Source organism: Bombina bombina, chromosome 3, assembly GCF_027579735.1.
Source record: "Bombina bombina isolate aBomBom1 chromosome 3, aBomBom1.pri, whole genome shotgun sequence".
Lineage (NCBI taxonomy): Eukaryota > Metazoa > Chordata > Amphibia > Anura > Bombinatoridae > Bombina > Bombina bombina.
Genome location: NC_069501.1, coordinates 496,059,201 through 496,083,326, shown reverse-complemented (window position 1 = coordinate 496,083,326; position 24,126 = coordinate 496,059,201). Strand labels below are relative to the sequence as shown.

Here is a 24,126-nt window from a genome sequence, read left to right as displayed (position 1 = left end):
TTGTACACCCCCCAATGGCTGGGGCACTCACCACCTCCTGTGAACCAGACACCAACGAGTAGACTCTCACTGTTGCCACACAGTCAGCATACGGAAGTGAAAAACAACGTAACTGCACCCGGTCATGAGGTGCACCGTGCAAGTCATAAAAAGAGCACGCAAATCTAAAGATCGCGCCAATTGATGAGAAGGCCGAAATGTTCCGAAAAGCCATGAGCCTAAAGTATTACTGCAAATCAGCAGAGAGAAATACTCTCCCTGCATCTCCGGACTCTAATCTTCATCCATGCTCTCACTGAGAGGCTGACAGGATTACTTAAAACTCCAGTCCCATTTCGAAGAGTACTACCCTCCATAAGAGACTATCTCGAACTTCTGACACTTCTCTGCCAACCTCCTGTGACGAAAGGCAAAGAATGACTGGGGGATGAGGGAAGTGGGGGAGCTATTTAAGGCCTTTGGCTGGGGTGTCTTTACCTCCTCCTGGTGGCCAGGTTCTGAATTCCCAAAAGTAATGCATGCAGCTGTGGACTCTTCCCGTTTAAGAAGAAAAGACAAGCTTTCAAGAGATTACTCTCTTCATCAGGAAGCAATACTGATTAATATGATAGAACCTGTTCATAGACATCTTGTAAAAAAGGGGGGCTATGGGAACAAGACAAGGGGTTGGAGTGATAGCTGAGAGAATTTGTATCGTATTGATAGGATCGTAAATAGTAGATCTGATGCTGAAAAATACTGGGGGTGAGGGAACACACTGGCAGGGTAAGTGCTGGATAACCCTACAACAGGTAATTGCATGCTAACATATACTGTATGTATATAACGTGTACACATAATGCACAGGCAGTCACTGTTAACATTCTGTCCAAGTACACAGCTGGATCACATCCAACTATACTCAGACATGGAAGAATTCTGTAGGAGATTGAGGCTAAAGGAGTTTAATTAAAGGGATAGTAAACACTAACGCCTAGATTTAGAGTTTTGTCGGTAAAAACCTGCGTAGCTAACACTGCTTTTTTTCCCATCGCACCCTTAAGACAACGCTGGTATTTAGAGTTGTCTGAGGGGCTGCGTTAGGCTCAGAAAAGGGAGCGTTGAGCATAATTTAGCTCCACTTCAACCCTCAATACCAGCATTGCTTACGGTAGCGGTAAGCTGCAAAAACGTGCTTGTGCATGATATCCCCATAGGAAACAATGGGGCAGTTTGGGCTGAAAAAAAACCTAACACCTGCAAAAAAGCAGCGTTCAGCTCCTAACGCAGCCCCATTGTTTCCTATGGGGAAACACTCTCTAAGTCTACACTTAACACCCTAACATGAACCCCGAGTCTAAACACCCCTAACCTTACACTTATTAACTCCTAATCTGCCGCCCCCGCTATCGCTGACACCTGCATTATATTATTAACCCCTAATCTGCCGCTCCGGACACCGCCGCAACCTACATTATCCCTATGAACCCCTAATCTGCTGCCCCTAACACCGCCGACCCCTATATTATATTTATTAACCCCTAATCTGCCAACCGGACCTCGCCGCCACTAAAATAAATGTATTAACCCCTAAACCGCTGCACTCCCGCCTCGCAAACACTATAATAAATAGTATTAACCCCTAATCTGCCCTCCCTAACATCGCCACCACCTACCTACAATTATTAACCCCTAATCTCCTGCCCGCACCGTCGCCGCTACTATAATAAAGTTATTAACCCCTAAACCTAACTCTAACACTCCCCTAACATAAATATAATTTAAATGAAACGAAATAATATTCCTAAAATTAACTAAATTAATCCTATTTAAAACTAAATACTTACCTATCAAATTACATTGTAGCTATTTTAGGATTTATATTTATTTTACAGGCAACTTTGTATTTATTTTAACTAGGTACAATAGCTATTAAATAGTTAATACCTATTTAATAGCTTCCTAGTTAAAATAAGTACAACATTACCTGTAAAATAAATCCTAACCTAAGTTACAAATACACCTAATACTACACTATCATTAAATTAATTAAATAAATTACCTACAATTAGCTAAATTAAAATACAATAAAATAAACTATTCTATAATACAAAAACAAACAAACACTAAGTTCCGATCAGCCAATAGAATGCGAGTTCAATACGATTGGCATTCTATAGATAGGATATGCAATTGGCGTAAGGGGATCTGCGGTAGCCTGGAGTCGCGGTGAGGAAGTGAGCATTAGACCCTTTCCTGGCTGACTCTAAATACCAGCGGGCGGTAAAAAGCAGCGTTAGGACCCCTTAACGCTGCTTTTGACGGCTAACGCCAAACTCTAAATCTAGGTGAATGTTTTGTAAACACCAATGTGTATGATGACCTACCCATCTATTTCTCAATGCAATGTTATGAGGAAATGAAAAACTACTAAAGTACTTATCAATGATCCAGATAGCTCAGGAGATAGAGCACCTTATTCTTTTATTGAAATGCACAGCTTTAAAACAAGTCCAAGGCATTTTTTTTTGTAAATTAACATTTGTTAGCTTTCATACGTAATGACTAAACATTGCAAAGACTAACTTGTAGTTCATGTGGCCTATAAATACTACTTTCTCTTGTTAAGTGTATCCAGTCCACGGATCATCCATTACTTATGGAATATATTCTCCTTCCCAACAGGAAGCTGCAAGAGTCCACCCACAGCAAAGCTGCTATATAGCTCCTCCCCTAACTGCCATATTCAGTCATTCTCTTGCAAGCCTCAACATAGATAGGAGGTCGTGAGAGTCTGTGGTGCTTTCTACTTAGTTTATTCTTCAATCAAAAGTTTGTTATTTTTAAATGGCACCGGAGTGTGCTGTTTATCTCAGGCAGTATTTGGAAGAAGAATCTGCCTGCGTTTTTCTATGATCTTAGCAGACGTAACTAAGATCCATTTGCTGTTCTCACACATTCTGAGGAGTGAGGTACTTCAGAGGGGGAATGGCGTGCAGGTTTTCCTGCAGATAAGGTATGTGCAGTAAAATATTTTTCTAGGAATGGAATTGACTAAGAAAATACTGCTGATACCGAAGTAATGTAAGTAAAGCCTTAAATGCAGCGATAGCGACTGGTATCAGGCTTATTAATAGAGATACATACTCTTATAAAAATGTGTTTTAAAACGTTTGCTGGCATGTTTAATCGTTTTTTAACGTACATTGGTGATAACACTGTAATGTTGGTATAGCCTTAAATGCAGTAAAAGCGACTGGTATCAGGCTTATTAATAGAGATACATACTCTTGTAAAAATGTGTTTTAAAACGTTTGCTGGCATGTTTAATCGTTTTTTAACATATGTTTGGTGATAAAACTTATTGGGGCCTAAGTTTTTTCCACATGGCTGGCTTAAATTTTGCATAGAAACAGTTAACTGAAGCTTTCCACTGTTGGCTGTGGCAGTTTGTTGTGTCTGTTTTTAAAAACGTCTATGTGGTTTTTTTTTTTATCTGTTTTTTGCATTAAGGGGTTAATCATCCATTTGCAAGTGGGTGCAATGCTCTGTTACCTTATTACATGTACTGTAAAATTTCGTTTGTTTTACTGCCTTTTTTTCACTGTTTTTCAAATTTTGACAAAATTTGTTTCTCTTAAAGGCACAGTAACGTTTTATATATTTGCTTGTTAACTTGATTTAAAGTGTTTTCCAAGCTTACTAGTCTCATTATTAGTCTGTTCTAACATGTCTAACATAGAGGAAGCTCTGTGTTCATTATGTTTTAAAGCCATGGTGGAACCCCATCTTAGAATGTGTACCAGATGTACTGATTTCATGTTAAACAATAAAGATCATTTTTTGTCTTTAAAAACATTATCACCAGAGGATTCTGTCGTGGGGGTAGTTATGCCGACTAACTCTCCCCACGTGTCAGACCTTTTGACTCCCGCTTTAGGGACTCACGCTCAAATGGCGCCAAGTACATCAAGGGCACCCATAGCGTTTCTTTTACCAGGGGATTCTGTCGAGGGGAAAGTTATGCCGACTAACTCTCCCCACGTGTCAGACCCTTCGACTCCCGCTTCAGGGACTCACGCTCAAATGGCGCCAAGTACATCAAGGGCGCCCATAGCGTTTATTTTACAAGACATGGCAAAGGTGGTGAATAATATTCTGGCAGCAGTATTAGTCAGACTACCTGAAATTAAAGGAAAGCAGTTAGCTCTGGGGTAGATACAGAGCATACAGACGCTTTAAGAACCATGTATGATACTACCTCACAATATGCTTAGTCTGTGGGTGATTTTTTTTTATTTTTTTTTTTACTCAGGGAAGATGATTTCACCTGATTCTGATATTTCTACATTTAAAATTTATGCTTGAGAACCTCCACTTGTTGCTCAGGGAGGCTTTGGCTGCTCTGAATGAATGTGTACAATCGCAGGGCCAGAGAAATTGTGTAGACTGGATAAATAATATGCAGTGCCGGTGTGTACTGATGTTTTTCCAATACCTAAAGAGGTTTACTAAAAAAAATTTAATAAGGAATGGGATAGACCAGGTGTGCCGTTCTCTTCCCCTCCTATTTTTTAGAAGAATGTTTTCTAATAGTTACCACCACACAGGACTTCTGGCAGACAGTTCCTAAGGTGGAGAGAAGAGTTTCTACTCTAGCTAAGCGTACCACTACCTCTGACGAGGACAGTTGTGCTTTTTAGATCCAATGGATAAAAAATGTTTATTCAACAGGGTTTTATCCTGCAGCCCCTTGCATACATTGCTTCTGTCACTGCTGCTGCGGCGTTCTGGGTTGAGTCTCTTGATGAGTCTTTACAGTTAAGCGACTCCATTGGATGAATATATTTGACAAGCTTATGCTAGCCAATTCCTTTGTTTTCTGATGCCTTGTTCATTTGACTAGACTAACGGCCAATAATTCTGTTTTTTACTATACTGGCGCGCAGAGCGCTATGGCTTATATCATGGTCAGCTGTCGTGACTTTAATAAATAAGCTACTTAACTTCCCTTCAAGGGGCAGACCCTATTCGGGCCTGGTTTGAAGGAGATTATTGCTTATATCACTGGAGGAAAAGGTCATGCCCTTCCTCAGAGAGGAACAGGGACAGAGTTTTTACTCAAATCTGTTTGTGGTTCCCAAGGAGAGGGAACCTTCAGACCTATTTTGGATCTAAAGATCTTAAACAAATTCCTCAGAATTCCGTCATTTAAGATGGAAACTATTCGTACCATCTTAACTATGATCCAGGAGAGTCAATAGAGGACTACAATGGATTTGAAGGATGCTTATCCTCACATTGTGATGCATAAAGATCACCATCGTTTTTCAGGTTTGCCTTTCTAGACAGGCATTACCAGTTTGTAGCTCTTTCCTTTGGGATATCTACAGCCCCAAGAATCTTTATGGAGGTTCTGGGGTCGCTTTGGCGGTCCTTAGACCGCGGGGCATAGAAGTGGCCCCTTATTTAGACGACATCCTGATACAGGCGTCAAACATCCAAATTGCCCAGTCTCATACGGACGTAGTACTGGCATTTCTGAGATCACATGGGTGGAAAGTGAACAAGGAAAGAGTTCTCTATCCCCAATCTCAAGGGTTTCCCTCCTAGGGACTCTGATAGATTCTGTAGAAATGAAAATTTACCTGACGGAGTCCAGGTTGTCAAAGTTTCTAAATTTCTGCCGTGTTTTTTCATCCCATCCGCGCCCTTCGGTGGCTCAGTACATGAATGAAATCGGCTTAATGGTAGCGGCAAGGGACATAGTACCGTTTGCACGTCTACATTTCAGACCGCTGCAACTATGCATGCTCAGTCAGAGGAACGGGGATTACACAGATTTGTCCCCCTGTTAAACCTGGACCAAGAGACCAGAGATTCTCTTCTCTGGTGACTATGTCGGGTCCATCTGTCCAAGGGTATGACCTTCCGCAGGTCAGATGGGACAATTGTTACAATAGATGCCAGCCTTTTAGGTTGGGATGCAGTCTGGAACTCCCTGAAGGCTCAGGGATAGTGGACTTAGGAGGAGACCCTCCTTCTAATAAATATTCTGGAACTGGGAGTGATATTCCATGCTCTTCAGACTTGGCCTCAGTTAGCAACTCTGAGGTACATCATACTCAGTCGGACAATATACACGACTGTGGCTTACATGAGCCATCAAGGGGGAACAGAAGTTCCCTAGCGATGTTAGAAGTCTTACAATAATTCACTGGACAGAGACTCACTCTTGTCTATCAGCTATCCATATCCCAGGTGTTGAGAACTGGGAGGTGGATTTTCTAAGTTGTCAGACTTTTCTTCCGGGGGAGTGGGATTTCCTCCGGAGGTCAAGACCAAGCAGGAGAGGGCTTTGGTGTTTTTGACAGCGCCTGCGTAGCCACGCAGGACCTGGTATGCAGATCTGGTGGACATGTCATCCTTTCCATCACGGTCTCTGCTTCTGAGACAGGTCCCTCTACCTCAGGGTCCTTTCAACCATCTAAATAGAATCAATCTGAGATGGACTGCCTGGAGACTGAACGCTTGATGTTATCAAAGCATGGCTTCTCCGAGTCAGTCATTGATACCTTAATACAGACATGAAAGCCTGTCTCTAGGAAAATTGAACATAGATATGGTGTAAATATCTGATTGTTATGAATCCAAGGGTTACTCATGGAGTAAAGTCTGGATTCCCAGGATATTATCTTTTCTCCAAGATGTTTTTGAGAAAAGGGTTGTCAGCTAATTCCTTAAAAGGGGACAGATTTTTACTTTGTCTATTTTTTTGCACAAGCGTCTGGCAGGTATTCTAGACGTTCAGGCATTTGGTCAGGCTTTGGTTAGATCCAAGCCTGTGTTTAAAACTGTTGCTCCGCCATGGAGCTTAAACCTGATTCTTAAGGTTCTTCAAGAAGTTCCGTTTGAACCTTTTTTGTTCCATAGATATCAATCTTTATCTTGGAAAGTTCCTTTTGGGTAGCTAATTCCTCGACTCGTAGAGTCTCCAAGTTATCTGTGTTACAATGTGATTCTCCTTATCTGGTCCTTCGTACGGATAAGGTAGTCCTGCGTACCAACCTGGGTTTTTTCCTAAGGTGGTATCTAACAAGTACATCACTCAAGAGATAGTTGTTCCATGCTTGTATCCTAATCCTTCCTCAAAGAAGGAACGTCTATTACACAATATTGGACGTGGTTTGTGCTTTAAAGTTTTACTTACAAGCTACTACAGTTTTCATCAAACGTTCACCTTGTTTGTTGTCTATTCTGGACAGAGGAGAGGTCAAAAGACTTCAGCAGCCTCTCTGTCTTTTTGGTTAAAAAGCATAATTCATTTAGCTTATGAGACTGCTGGACAGCAGCCTCCTGAAGGGATTACAGCTCATTCTACTAGAGCTGTGGTTTTCACTTGGGCCTTTTTTAAATGTGGCTTCTGTTGAACAGATTTACAAGACGGAGTCTTGGTCTGCGCTTCATACTTTTCAAATTTAACAAATTTGATACCTTGCTTCTTCGGAGGCTATTTTTGGGAGAAAGGGTTTTTTACAGGCAGTGGTAACTTCCGTTTAAGTACCTGCCTTGTCCCTCCCATCATCCGTGTACTTTAGCTTTGGTATTGGTATTCCATAAGTAATGGATGATCCGTGGACTGGATACACTTAACAAGAGAAAACATAATTTATGCTTACCTGATAAATTTATTTCTCTTGTAGTGTATCCAGTCCACGGCCCGCCCTGTCACTTTAAGGCAGGTAGTTTTTTCATTTGAACTACAGTCACCACTGCACCCTATGGTTTTTCCTTTCTCTGCATGTTTTCGGTGGAATGACTGAATATGGCAGTTAGGGGAGGAGCTATATAGCAGCTTTGCTGTGGGTGGACTCTTGCAGCTTCCTGTTGGGAAGGAGAATATATTCCATAAGTAATGGATGATCCGTGGACTGGATACACTACAAGAGAAATAAATTTATCAGGTAAGCATAAATTATGTTTTTTTTAACATTATCCATTTGGCTGCAAGTGGTTAAGGAAAATGATATTGGTCAAAAGTAAAAGTTTGTGCTAGAGTTTATGTTCTAACTAAACACCAAAAACACAGGGAAATTTCTGCTTATTGGAAATTCGGAACTTAAACTTAGCCAACCCCACCCCACCCCCCTACAAGAAAAACAGAGACAAAAATAGAATCTTCTGTTGATAAAAAAAAGCTACTTGGTAAGGTAGTGCAGTCATTTTTTAAACTGAGTGGGGCACAGAGCTTACATTTTTTTAATTTCCAATAAGAGAAAGTTAAAACCAGGAATTTTACTTTTTTGGATCAAATTACTAGTCCACCAAATATTAACTATAGTAAAAAAGTGTAATTTCTTACTTCAGTGAAACTTTTTTACTAGACAAGAACTAGTGGATTAGCGTAAATTGCTGACCCTCTATGAGTGTGTAGATGTTTGGTTTGCATTACCTATGATTTGTTTTGTTTAATTTAAAAAACAACAACCCATAAACATCACACTATTTTAAGAAAGGTTATCAGACCTGATGAGTTTCATATTTTAACTTACAATATAAAACAAGCAGGCAGGTTTTAGAGAATAATCATCAATTGGAATTAGTGCTAGACATTTACTCCAGCAATTTAGAAAATAAAACTTAGGTTATATATAAATATATAACACTGAGGTTATCTCACCATCCTCTCTGGATTTCTGAATAAAGGCCTCCACTCCGCTCTCGCCGTAGCTGCCCTCAGACGCCAGAGTGGACACATAATTCCACTTTAAGGCCTTGACTATATCCACCATGGCTTGAGCTTGATAAGTATCAGATGGGACCACACGGGAGAAGAAATCGTAGCGGCTGTTATCGCTGAGGTCTGGAGCTGTGGAGGCATAACTCACCTGCGGTATCTGTGGGAGAAAAAGAGATAAAGAAGATCTGAAAATGAAACGTACTGTCAGTGCTAGCAATACCGGCGTCTCTTTATAAATTTATATATAAATTCTTACGATCGCTGCTTCTTAACTCTTGTTTCCGACAATATCGGGGGTAGATTGCAGCATCCGCTACTTGGTAAATCTACCTCATAGTATTTTCCTTCATAAGAGCTGGGAACCACAACAGCTTTATATCTGGCCTCAGAGCTTGCATATTTTACCCCATTTATAATGCACAAAATATTTAACTTCATGCTAAATATATGAGTGCTCTTTCTATATTGTTCTAAGTCTCTATTTAAATGTAGCTTTGTGGAATATAAGGCTAAAGGTTGTAATATAACATTTTTGTATCGATACGTTCATATTTTTGCCTTTAACAAAAACATTTCTAAAATATGTTCATTAGCTTTTTAAGTGAAAAAGAAAAAATAAAGTCCATATCATTGCAGCCCTTTATGTGAAAAGGATGGACAAGCGTCTATAGATCTGTTAGCCAGTAAAGCTGCATGACAGCAATTGTATTGCATTTTCCGGCTACATTTTATAACTCACGTTCCAGAAGAAACATGCAGGGGTTAGGAGCAATGAGCATTAATGAGCTGACTTAAGCGAGTCACTGAGGGAAACTGCAGATATCTCAGAGCTTATCGCCATAGAAGTTCCTAAAGCTTATTGTACAAAGCTGTATCATGGCTGCGAGCGGTTTGCTCACATGTGGATCCATTGTTTTAGTGCTGAATAGACATAGTAATATCACAGCTTTACTGGAATACAGACACATATTTCCCACTCAGATCAGAAAGCAACTTTAGAAAAGCCCAACCTAACCACTGTGGAGGTAGGATTTTAATGGATGAATCTAAATTGATTTTATTTTATTTATTTATTTTTAAATAGAAAATACTGATCTGGTGAGTGTTGCAATTACTTCTAACTACAGTCTTTTGGAATACTGCCAATAACTTGTCTTCATGCTGATATCCCTTTAAGGGTACCAGAATTCTAACCCACCATAAAAAAAAAGAAAACTATAGAATGCTGGTCACTAACCTTGTTAATTTAATATCAATTTCTCCATCCTTAATATACTTTCTTAATGATGATATATCTATCACTTTTATTTGTTCCTATGTTTGCTTTGTTCCCTCCCTATTATCTTTCTACCCCCTTCTGCCAATTGATTATCTCTATATGTTTATTTGCAACAGCAATATTTTCTCTCCTTTTTTCAGTGTCTGTCTCCCTTTTCTCTTTCTCTCTCGTATTTTTTTTTTGCTTTGCTTTCTCTGCTCTGCTACTTGCTCAAAGCCAGTGACCAGAGCAGAATGTTAAAGAGTTTCAATGCATTATCCATTTTATCCAGAGAGAGAGAGAGAGAGGAGGATGAAACGACATGAAGAGTAGCAGAGAGCGGAGGATGAGTGAAAGGCTGAAGAAAAGGTGGAGGGGAAAAAAAAAAGTGAAATAAAAAAATAAGTGAGATTATGAAGAGTGAGGATAGGGTAAATAATTATGACATGAGCAGAGAGGGAAAATAAACAGAATTGGAGAAGATCAGTGAGCAGAGAGAGAGAGAGGGGGGGAGGGCAGAAACGAGAGCTACACAAGCTAGAGCGGGGCGACAGCAAGACGAGAAATACAGGAGATGAAATAGATGGCTGGCAGTGAGGCAGATGAAATTAAAGGGGTTTTGTTTGTTCTGCAATGGATCCATAACCCATACGATTTGTGTCTAGTCATTGACGGTCTTTGTAACACTTGCTCTAACATTCACTGCAATGGAGACACCGAACACCCACTGATCATAGCAAGCAAATAAGCGTTAACAATAAGTCAAAATTAACCTTTCTTGATTCAGATAGAGCATGGCATTTTAAACCACTTTCCTATTTACTTATATGATCAAATTTGCTTTGTACTCTTGGTATCCTTTGTTGAAAAGCATACCTAGGGAGCAGCAATATAATACTGGGAGCTAGCTGCTAATGGGGGGGGGGCTGCACATTTATGCCTCTTGTACATTGCTGCTCCTTCAACAAAGGATACGAGGAGAATGACACAAATTTGGTAATCGAAGTAAGCTGGAAAGTTGTTAAGTACAGATATTTGTTTTATCAAAACGAATATTCGAAAGAATGCACTAACTAATTTAAAGAATAAGGAATATATACTACTGAAATTCGTTAAATTAGCTTAGGTTAAAGTGAAAGTCAATCCTAGCATTTCTGAAACGCAAGGATTGACTATTGAAACAAATAAAGGGGACTTTCATGCATGAAGTATAAGATACATCATGAAGAAAGCTCCTTTATTTGTTTCAAGCGATCGCTGTTCTGAGCTGCTAAGGCTGGCCCACGGCAGAATGATTTTTTGTTAAGAGGTGATGTTTTCACATCTTACCCAATAGCCGTGGAGTAATTCTGGCTTGGCGCCCTTGGGAGCCAGATTTACCGCAGGGATATTGGCTAAGAGGTGAAAATGTCACCTCTTAGCAAAACAGCGATCTGCCGTGGGCTGCCTTAGCAGCTCAGTGCGGCGAACGCTTGAAACAAATAAAGGAGCTTTCTGCATGAAGTATGTTATTCTTTATGATAGAAAGTCCCCTTTATTTGTTTCAATAGTCAATCCTTGCGTTTCAGAAACGCTAGGGTTGACTTTCACTTTAATACTTAACCTATAGCATGCTGGGGAGCCACAATAATCCGAACCTTCTTCGCAAAGTCCAGAACTGTGCAAATAGATTTAAAGTTGTGGATCCGAGAGCCTGCGATAAAGGAGAAGATCCTTTAGCGCAGGCTCTGAGATTCGCTGTATTAAAGGGACAGTCTACATCAGAATTTTTATTGTTTTAAAATATAGATAATCCCTTTATTACCCATTTCCCAGTTTTGCATAACCAACACAGTTATATTAATATACTTTTAACCTCTGTGATTATCTTGCATCTAAGCCTCTGCAAACTGCCCCTTTATTTCAGTTCTTTTGACAGACTTCCAGTCTAGCCAATCAGTGCCTGCTCCCAGATAACTTCTTGTGCACGAGCACAGTATTATCTATATGAAATACGTGAACTAACACCCTCTAGTGGTGAAAAACTGTTAAAATGCAATCTGAAAGAGGTGGGCTTCAAGGTCTAAGAAATTAGCATATGAACCTCCTAGGTTAAGCTTTCAACTAAGAATACCAAGAGAACAAAGAAAAATTGGTGATAAAAGTAAATTGGAAAATTGTTTAAAATTACATGCTCTATCTGAATCATGAAAGCTTATTTTGGCCTAGACTGTCCCTTTAAGCCTCCTATTAGCACGGCCCTGGAAGAAGGGTGTCTGATTATCGCGGCTCTCCATCGTGCAATAGCTAAGCATTAGTGCTACAGGTGACACTGTGCCACCTGCAGCAAAGTAACTTTTATATGAGATATAACGAAAACAAATGTAAATCTTAACGAATATATAGTGTTTGTTTAGTTTAAAATAAAAATAATACTGAATAGTGCAGCAAACAAATATTCTGAAAGAAACTTATTTTTTATAATATTCGTTACGAATGATTTATTCAAAATGAATTATTCGCTGCTACACAAGTCAATTGTTTAGAATAACATGCTCTATCTGAATCATGAAATAAAAAATTGTGGATTTGTGTCCCTTTTGAAAGTAATTTATCATCTCTCTTTTTGACTAATAGCTTCTTGTAAGTTTTTTTCCTTAGCTCATTTTGCTGTAGCCAATTAGGGACAGATATAAATGTGCTACTGTACACATCAACCAATCACAGTAGGACATATAGGAGGGTTAATGACAGGAAAAGTAGTCAACGTGAATATCACAAGCTTTTATCTTAATTGTAACATTACATTAATTACATTTGACACTATTTGTGAGAGCAATATTAAAGGCACAGTAAAGGCTTAAACTTAAACTTCAGCGGATTGGATAGAGCATGACATTTTAATCAACTTTAAGTTTACTTCCATTATCAAGCTTGCTTAATTTTCTTGGTATCCTTTATTAACCCCTTAATGACCACAGCACTTTTCCATTTTCTGTCCGTTTGGGACCAAGGCTATTTTTACATTTTTGCTGTGTTTGTGTTTAGCTGTAATTTCCCTCTTACTCATTTACTGTACCCACACATATTATATACCATTTTTCTCGCCATTAAATTAACTTTCTAAAAATACCATTATTTTCATCATATCTTATAATTTACTATAAATTTTTTTATAAAATATGAGGAAAAAATGGAAAAAAACACACTTTTTTTTAACTTTGACCCCCAAAATCTGTTACACATCTACAACCACCAAAAAAAAAACATGCTAAATAGTTTCTAAATTTTGTTCTGAGTTTAGAAATACCTAATATTTACATGTTCTTTGCTTTTTTTGAAAGCTATAGGGCCATAAATACAAGTAGCATTTTGCTATTTCCAAACTACTTTTTTTCAAAATTAGCGCTAGTTACATTGGAACACTAATATCTTTCAGGAATCCCTGAATATCAATTGACATGTATATATTTTTTTTTAGAAGACATCCCAAAGTATTGATCTAGGCCAATTTTGGTATATTTCATGCGCCAAATGCGATCAAATACAAAAAATCGTTCACTTTTTCACAAATTTTTTCACAAACTTTCGGTTTCTCACTGAAATTATTTACAAACAGCTTGTGCAATTATGGCACAAATGGTTGTAAATGCTTCTCTGGGATCCCCTTTGTTCAGAAATAGCAGACATATATGGCTTTGGCATTGCTTTTTGGTAATTAGAAGGCCGCTAAATGCCGCTGCGCACCACACGTGTATTATGCCCAGCAGTGCAGGGGTTAATTAGGGAGCTTGTAGGGAGCTTGTATGGTTAATTTTAGCTTTAGTGTAGTGTAGTAGACAACCCAAAGTATTGATCTAGGCCCATTTTGGTATATTTCATGCCACCATTTCACCGCCAAATGCGATCAAATAAAAAAAAAAACGTTAAATTTTTCACAATTTTAGGTTTCTCACTGAAATTATTTACAAACAGCTTGTGCAATTATGGCACAAATGGTTGTAAATGCTTCTCTGGGATCCCCTTTGTTCAGAAATAGCAGATATATATGACTTTGGCGTTGCTTTCTGGTAATTAGAAGGCCGCAAAATGCTGCTGCGCATCACACGTGTATTATGGCTAGCAGTGAAGGGGTTAATTAGGAAGTTTGTAGGGAGCTTGCAGGGTTAATTTTAGCTTTAGTATAGAGATCAGCCTCCCACCTGACACATCAGACCCCCTGATCCCTCCCAAACAGCTCCCTTCCCTCCCCCACCCCACAATTGTCCCCGCCATCTTAAAGGGACATTAAACCCAATTTTTTTCTTTCATGATTTAGAAAGAGCATACAATTATAAACAACTTTCTAATTTACTTCTATTATCAAATTTGCTTCATTCTCTTGATATTATTTGCTGAAAAGCATATCTAGATATGCTTAGTAGCTGCTGATTGGTAGCTGCACATAGATGCCTCCTGTGATTGGTTCACTGTGTGCATTGCTATTTCTTCATTAAAGTATATCTAAAGAATGAAGCAAATTAGGTAATAGAAGTAAATTGGAATGTTGTTTAAAATTGTATTCTCTACCTTAATCATGAAAGAAAATGTTTGGGTATAGTGTCCCTTTAAGTACTGGCAGAAAGTCTGTCAGTACTAAAATAAAAGCTTTTTGGGGGGTTTAGGTTTTTAAAAAAAAAATAAAAAAAATTCTTCTGCTGTGTAGGACCCCCCTTAGCCTCCAACCTCTCTGATCCCCCCCAAAACAGCTCTGTAACCTTCCCCATCTGCCTTATTGGGGGCCATCTTGGGTACTGGCAGCTGTCTGCCAGTACCCAGCTTGCACAAAAAAGGGCTTTTTTTTCTTAGTTTTTTTTTCTTTTTCTGTAGTGTAGCTTCCCCAACCCCCCCCCCACCACCACCACCACAAACCCCCACCACCTCAAACCCCCACCACCTCATTGATCGTTTTTTTTTTTTTACTTTTTTTAACTGATTTATTTTAAACCTTTTTCTGTAGTGTAGCGGTTCCCACCCGCTCCCTCCCCGTGCACGCGCCCGCCCCCGCCCTCCCGTGCACGCACGCACATCCGTGCGCGCCCCCGGGCATCCCCGCCCACGATCCCGCCCCCCTCCACATCTCCAGGGCCATCGATGGCCGCCACCCGCCTCCCGGTACTGCTCCCACCCACCAACGAAGGAAGCCACCGATCTCCGGTGCAGAGAGGGCCACAGAGTGGCTCTCTCTGCATCGGATGGCTTCAAAAGGTTATTGCAGGATGCCTCCATATCGAGGCATCACTGCAATAACCGGAAAGCAGCTGGAAGCAAACAGGATCGCTTCCAGCTGCTTTCCACACCGAGGACATGCAGGGTACGTCCTCAGTCGTTAACTGCCTTTTTTTTGAGGACGTACCCTGCACGTCCTCGGTCGTTAAGGGGTTAAAGAGTAATCTTAGGTGAACTAAGGAGTGTGCACGTGTCTTTAGCCATCTGGCCGCAGCATTTGGAACATTGTTTATAGCAGTGTTATACATAGATACAAACAGTGCAGCCATTGGGGCAATTTATCAATGTCTGTGCGACATGATACGTTGTAGCGTATCATGTCCGACAGACATCGCTGAATGCCGTTAGCATACGCTGTTGGCATTTAACATTGCACAAGCAGTTCACCAGAACTGCTTGTGCAATGCCGCCCCCTGCAGATTCACGGCCAATTGGCCGCAAGGAGGGGGTGTCAATCAGCCGATTGTATAGGATCGGGCGGATTGCACACCACAGCCTCAGAGGCAGCGGACCAGTTATGGAGCAGCAGTCTTAAGACCGCTGCTTCATAACTGCTGTTTCCGGCGAGCCTGAAGGCCTGCGCGGAAACAGGGGCATCAAGCTCCATTCGGAGCTTAATAATCCGGCCCCAGACTGCTAAAGACACGTGCACGCTCCTGAGCTGCTATCAGCCTAACTAGCTTTACTCTTCAACAAAGGATATCAAGAGGACAAAGAAAATTGGATAACAGAAGTAAAATGGAAAGTTATTTGTAATCACATGTTCTATCTGAATCATAAAAGCTTAATTTTGACTTTTACGACAACAGTTATACGTCTTTACTGGACGTAGTCGTACTGACACCAGCTGGTGGCCTTATCTAAATCCTGACTTCAGTTATGGCTGCTACATTTTTTTTATTATTTTTTTTTTTTTTAAATGTACTAGCTATGCTTATTAGAATGAATTATTATGTAGCATAACTCAGAAAATAAAGCTGTCAGGACTGATTTTAAGTGGCCACTTACTTCAAAGTAGTTTCCCTCATTAGAAAACTAGACCTTTATTTCTATATTTATTATTTTGACCTGAACCCTAAAATAACTGCTTTGGTGGAAACTCTACAACAATATTAATGCTAATTATAATAATGACAACAATTATAGCCATAGCATTTAATATTTACATCAGGGTTAACAGGTTTATTCTTAGTACTATTAAACATGGTTTACTAACCAAGACCATAGCCTTAATATGCCTTATAACAATACTGACACAAATCACAGCCCTCATTTGTAATGTATTTATACTGGCACAAATCTCAGTGGCTCTGATCTACAGTATGTACAATGACACCAACATTATTACTGATACAAACATCATGCTAGCATGAATCTTATTATTGGCTGTAATGCTGACAGTGCTGATTCCAAATGTAAAATTAACCATATCAGTGACATTGAATGTAATATTTATAACCAAGCAAAATCAATATCTTGAATTTAATCTACCCTCTAGTACTGAAGGATCTACTTGAATGCTTTAGTAATTATGTCAAGAAAAATAAGAATGAGTTCAACAATACTCTCTGTCTCTTTTTATTTATTTATATATATATATATATATATATATATATATATATATATATATATATATATGTATGCATGTATGTATGTATGTGCGCATATACTGTGTATATATATATATAGATATATATATTAGGCAATATCTTATAACCGGGGGGTATCACTTGACACTTAGCAGTATTCTACACCTTCACCTGGAACTGAATGGGGTACTTGGCGAGATCTCGGGAAACAGCATTAAGACAGACAGCAAGTAAAGTGTAATCACTGTTCTGTTTATTATAAGGCATCACAGACTTTTATAGACAATGGTTACAGTATATGGGGTTAAACAATGACGTTTTCTCACAGCATAGTAACTACCTTATAATGAACTATAATAAACTGATCTTAAAATGGTATGCTTACACAAAATGGATTACTAGAGACAAAATGGCGTCATTATGGTTATATATTCTTACAATATATACAGTATCTCACAAAAGTGAGTACACCCCTCACATTTTTGTAAATATTTTATTATATCTTTTCATGTGACAACACTGAAGAAATGACACTTTGCTACAATGTAAAGTAGTGAGTGTACAGCCTGTATAACAGTGTAAATTTGCTGTCCCCTTAAAATAACTCAACATACAGCCATTAAAGGGACAGTATACACCAAAATTTTTATTGTTTAAAAAGATAGATAATCCCTTTATTACCCATACCCGTTTTGCATAACCAACACTGTTATATTAATACACTTTTTACCTCTGTGATTACCTTGTATCTAAGCCTCTGCAGACTGCCCCCTTATCTCAGTGCTTTTGACAGACATGCAGTTTAGTCAATCAGTGCAGATTCCTAAATAACTCCACGTGAGTGAGCACAATCTATATGACACACATGAGCTAGTACTGTCTAACTGTAAAAAACTTTCGAAATGCTCTCAGCTAAGGGGCAGTTTTCAACGGTTTAGAAATCAGTTTGGGCCTAGCTAGGTTTAACTTTTCAAAAATACCACCAAGGGAAGAAAGCAAATTTAATGATAAAAGTCAATTGGAAAGTTGTTTAAAATTGCATGCCCTATCTGAGTCATGAAAGTTTAATTTTGGCTAGACTGTCCCTTTAATGTCTAAACCGTTGGCAACAAAAGTGAGTACACCCCTAAGTGGAAATGTCCAGATTAGGCCCAAAGTGTCAATATTTTGTGTGGCCACCATTATTTTCCAGCACTGCCTTAACCATCTTGGGCATGGAGTTCACCAGAGCTTCACAGGTTGCCACTGGAGTCCTGTTCCACTCCTCCGTGACGACATCACAGAGCTGGTTGATGTCAGAGACCTTGTACTCCCCCACCTTTGGTTTGAGGATGCCCCACAGATGCTCAATAAGATTAGGTCTGGAGACATGCTTCGTCAGTACATCACCTTTATCCTCAGCTTCTTTAGCAAGGCAGTGGTCATCTTGGTCTGTGTTTGGGGTCGTTATCATGTTGGAATACTGCCATGCGGCCCAGTCTCCGAAGGGAGGGGATCATGCTCTGCTTCAGTATGTCGCAGTACATGTTGGCATTCATGGTTGCCTCAATGAACTGTAGTTCCCCAGTGCCGGCAGCACTTATGCATACCCAGACCATGACACTCCCACCACCATGCTTGACTTTAGGCAAGACATACTTATCTTTGTACTCGTCACCTGGTTGCCGCCACACACGCTTGACACCATCTGAACCAAATAAGTTTATCTTGGTCTCATCAGACAACAGGACATGGTTCCAGTAATCCATGTCCTTAGTCTGCTTGTCTTCAGCAAACTGTTTGAAGGCTTTCATGTGCATCATCTTTTCTTTAGAAGAGGCTTCCTTCTGGGACGCCAGCCATGCAGACCTATTTGATGCAGTGTGTTGGGTATGTTCTGAGCACTGACAGGCCTACCCCCACCCCTTCAACCTCTGCAGCAATGCTGGCAGAACTCATATGTTTATTTCCCAAATAAAACCTCTGGATATGACGCTGAGCATGTGCACTCAATTTCTTTGGTCAACCATGGGGAGGCCTGTTCTTAATGGAACCTGTCCTGTGAAACCTCTGTATGGTCTTGCCCACCGTGCTGCAACTCAGTTTCAGGGTTTTCAGCCGATCGTATAGGATCGGGCGGATTGCAGACCACAGCCTCAGAGGCAGTGGACCAGTTATGGAGCAGCAGTCTTAACTGCTGTTTCCGGCGAGCCTGAAGGCTCCTGCAGAAACAGGGGCATCAAGCTCCATTTCTTTGGTCGACCATCTTATAGCCTAGGCCCTCTTTATGTAGAGCAACAATTCTTTTTTTCAGATCCTCAGACAGTTCTTTGCCATGAGGTGCCATGTTCAACTTCCAGTGACCAGTATGAGAGAATGTGAGAGCAATAATATCAAATTTAACACCTGTTCCTCATTCACACCTGAGATCTTGTAACACTAACTAGTCACATGACACCAGGGAGGGATAATGGCTAATTGGGCCCAATTTGGACATTTCCACTTAGGGGTGTACTCACTTTTGTTGCCAATGGTTTAGACATTAATGGCTGTGTGTTGAGTTATTTTGAATGGACAGCAAATTTAAACTGTTATACAGGCTGTACACTCACTACTTTACATTGTAGCAAAGTGTCATTTCTTCAGTGTTGTCACATGAAAAGATATAATTAAATATTTACAAAAAGTGAGGGGTGTACTCACTTTTTTTAGATACTGTAAATAAAAAATATATATATATATATATATATAAATATATATATATACAGTATATATATATACACATATAAATTTGTAAACAGAAGGGTACTCCCACTTTAATTTTGTGAATACCAGGGTGCCGGCAAAAATATCCACAGCAAAAAGTCCAGGCAGGCACTCTCTGGATATTATTATAATCACACCTTTATTGTGACCAATATGTGATTATATTAAAATCAAAAGAGTGCCTGTCTGGACTTTTTAATATATATATATATATATATATATATATATATATATATATATATATATATATATATACAGGGAGTGCAGAATTATTAGGCAAATGAGTATTTTGACCACATCATCCTCTTTATGCATGTTGTCTTACTCCAAGCTGTATAGGCTCGAAAGCCTACTACCAATTAAGCATATTAGGTGATGTGCATCTCTGTAATGAGAAGGGGTGTGGTCTAATGACATCAACACCCTATATCAGGTGTGCATAATTATTAGGCAACTTCCTTTCCTTTGGCAAAATGGGTCAAAAGAAGGACTTGACAGGCTCAGAAAAGTCAAAAATAGCGAGATATCTTGCAGAGGGATGCAGCACTTTTAAAATTGCAAAGCTTCTGAAGCGTGATCATCTAACAATCAAGCGTTTCATTCAAAATAGTCAACAGGGTCGCAAGAAGCGTGTGGAAAAACCAAGGTGCAAAATAACTGCCCATGAACTGAGAAAAGTCAAGCGTGCAGCTGCCAAGATGCCACTTGCCACCAGTTTGGCCATATTTCAGAGCTGCAACATCACTGGAGTGCCCAAAAGCACAAGGTGTGCAATACTCAGAGACATGGCCAAGGTAAGAAAGGCTGAAAGACGACCACCACTGAACAAGACACACAAGCTGACACATCAAGACTGGGCCAAGAAATATCTCAAGACTGATTTTTCTAAGGTTTTATGGACTGATGAAATGAGAGTGAGTCTTGATGGGCCAGATGGATGGGCCCGTGGCTGGATTGGTAAAGGGCAGAGAGCTCCAGTCCGACTCAGACGCCAGAAAGGTGGAGGTGGAGTACTGGTTTGGGCTGGTATCATCAAAGATGATTCGGGTTGAGGATGGAGTCAAGCTCAACTCCCATTCCTACTGCCAGTTTCTGGAAGACACCTTCTTCAAGCAGTGGTACAGGAAGAAGTCTGCATCCTTCAAGAAAAACATGATTTTCATGCAGGACAATGCTCCATCACACGTGTCCAAGTACTCCACAGCGTGGCTGGCAAGAAAGGGTATAAAAGAAGAAAATCTAATGACATGGCCTCCTTGTTCACCTGATCTGAACCCCATTGAGAACCTGTGGTCCATCATCAAATGTGAGATTTACAAGGAGGGAAAACAGTACACCTCTCTGAACAGTGTCTGGGAGGCTGTGGTTGCTGCTGCACGCAATGTTGATGGTGAACAGATCAAAACACTGACAGAATCCATGGATGGCAGGCTTTTGAGTGTCCTTGCAAAGAAAGGTGGCTATATTGGTCACTGATTTGTTTTTGTTTTGTTTTTGAATGTCAGAAATATATATTTGTGAATGTTGAGATGTTATATTGGTTTCACTGGTAAAAATAAATAATTGAAATGGGTATATATTTGTTTTTTGTTAAGTTGCCTAATAATTATGCACAGTAATAGTCACCTGCACACACAGATATCCCCCTAAAATAGCTAAAACTAAAAACAAGCTAAAAACTACTTCCAAAAATATTCAGCTTTGATATTAATGAGTTTTTTGGGTTCATTGAGAACATGGTTGTTGTTCAATAATAAAATTAATCCTCAAAAATACAACTTGCCTAATAATTCTGCACTCCCTGTATATATATATATATATATATATATATATATACATAGCAAAAAGAGTCAGTTGCACTCTCACAAACAGTTCTCCAAGGGCCAGGGTGCTAGAGTAGTTGAAATGTAGCAAAACAGGAAACAGCACTCTCTGGACTTAAGTAAAAAACAAGTAGTTTATTCAGTAACGTTTCGGGGAATGCTCCCCTTCATCAGACCAGACCTGGTCTGATGAAGGGGAGCATTCCCCGAAACGTTACTGAATAAACTACTTGTTTTTTACTTAAGTCCAGAGAGTGCTGTTTCCTGTTTTGCTATATATATACATACATATACATACACACACACACATATATATATATATGTACCACAATGTAATGGAGGCACTCATTGGTCCTTTTCAATGGTGTAGTTTATTGAGCGTGATGTTTTGGGGACTTCCTCAAGTGTCCCCCCGAAACATCAGGCTTAATAAACTACACCATTGAAAAGGACCAGTGAGTGCCTCCATTATATTGTTGTATTGAATCATTGGCACCCTGGTAGCTGTGCATTGAAGTAAGAGTGCGATTCATGGGACTTATATACACAGTGAGGGGAAATATGATTTGATCCCCTGCTGATTTTGAATGTTTGCCCACTGACAAAGAAATGATCAGTCTATAATTTTAAAGGTAGATTTATTTGAACAGCGAGAGACAGAATAACAACAACAAAATCCAGAAAAACGCATTTCAAAAAAGTTATAAATTGATTTGCATTTTAATGAGTGGAATAAGTATTTGACCCCTTTTTAGTAGTTGTGGCAAAACCCTTGTTGGCAATCACAGAGGTTAGACGTTTCTTGTAGTTGGCCACCAGGTTTGCACTCACCGCAGGAGGGATTTTGTCCCACTCTGCAGATCCTCTCCAAGTCATTAAGGTTTTGAGGCTGACATTTGGCAACTTGAACCTTCAGCTCCCTCCACAGATTTTCTATGGGATTAAGGTCTGGAGACTGGCTAGGCCACTCCAAGACCTTAATGTGCTTCTTCTTGAGCCACTACTTTGTTGTCTTGGCCATGTGTTTTGGGTCATTGTCAAGCTGGAATACCCATCCACGACCCATTTTAAATGCCATGGCTGAGGGAAGGAAGATTTGACAGTACATGGCCCGTCCATCGTCCCTTTGATGCGGTGAAGTTGTCCTGTCCCCTTAGCAGAAAAACACCACCAAAGCATAATGTTTCCACCTCCATGTTTGACGTTGGGGATGGTGTTCTTGGGGTAATAGGCAGCATTCCTCCTCTTCCAAACACGGCGAGTTGAGTTGATGCCAAAGAGCTTGATTTCGGTCTCATATGACCAGAACACTTTCATCCAGTTCTCCTCTGAATCATTCAGATGCTCATTGGCAAGCTTCAGAAAGGCCTGTACATGTGCTTTGTTGAGCATGGGGATCTTGTGGGCGCTGCAGGATTCAGTCCTTCACGGCGTAGTGTGTTACTAATTGTTTTCTTGGTGACTATGGTCCCAGCCTTGAGATCATTGACAAGATCCTCCCATGTAGTTCTGGGCTTATTCCTCACCGTTCTCATGATCATTGAAACTCAACAAGGTGAGATCTTGCATGGAGCCCCAGACCAAGGGAGACTGACAGTTATTTTGTGTTTCTTCCATTTGCAAATAATCGCACCAACAGTTGTCACCTTCTCACTAAGCTGCTTAGCGATGGTCTTGTAGCCCATTCCAGTCTACAATCTTGTCCCTGACATCCTTGGATAGCTCTTTGCTCTTGGCCAAGGTGTAGAGTTTGGAATCTGATTAATTGATTGCTTCTGTGGACAGGTGTCTTTTATACAGGTAACAAGCTGAGATTAGGAGCATTCCCTTTTTGATAGGGGATCAAATACTTATTTCATTCATTAAAATGCAAATCAATTTATAACTTTTTTTAAATGCATTTTCTGGATTTCTTTGTTGTTATTCTGTCTCTCATTGTTCAAATAAACCATTAAAATTATAGACTGATCATTTCTTTGCCAGTGGGCAAACGTAAAAAAATCAGCAGGGGATTAAATCATCATTTCCTTCACTGTGTGTATGTGTATATATATATATATATATATATATATATATATATATAATATACATACATACACACACACAGAATATATAACTACTGATTGTTTAAAAAAAAAAAAAAAAATATATATATATATATATATATACAGTACTGTGCAAAAGTCTTACGGCTAGATTTAGAGTTTTGTCGGTAAAGACCCGCGTATCTAACGCTGGCTTTTTTCTGGCCGCACCTTTAAAATAACTCTGGTATTGAGAGTCCACAGAATGGCTGCGTTAGGCTCCAAAAAAGGAGTGTAGAGCATATTTAACGCAACTTCAACTCTCGATACCAGAGTTGCTTACGGACGCGGCCAGCCTCAAAAACGTGCTCGTGCACGATTCCCCCATAGGAAACAATGGGGCTGTTTGAGCTGAAAAAAAACCTAACACCTGCAAAAAAGCCGTGTTCAGCTCCTAACGCAGCCCCATTGTTTGCTATGGGGAAACACTTCCTACGTCTGCACCTAACACCCTAACATGTACCCCGAGTCTAAACACCCCTAACCTTACACTTATTAACCCCTATTCTGCCGCCCCCGCTATCGCTGACCCCTGCATATTATTTTTAACCCCTAATCTGCCGCTCCGTAAACCGCCGCTACTTACATTATCCCTATGTACCCCTAATCTGCTGCCCCTAACACCGCCGACCCCTATATTATATTTATTAACCCCTAATAT

General features: G+C 39.8%; 1 protein-coding gene across 1 annotated transcript in view; it reads right to left on the bottom strand.

Annotated features, from left to right (window-relative positions):
* GRM4 (glutamate metabotropic receptor 4) overlaps positions 1–24,126 on the bottom strand; it is a 489,205-nt gene that overhangs the window by 262,383 nt on the left and 202,696 nt on the right. Inside the window, exon 2 of the mRNA XM_053706851.1 lies at positions 8,660–8,876. Within this exon, the coding sequence (XP_053562826.1) occupies positions 8,660–8,876 (217 nt within the window). The remainder of the gene's footprint in view (positions 1–8,659; positions 8,877–24,126) is intronic.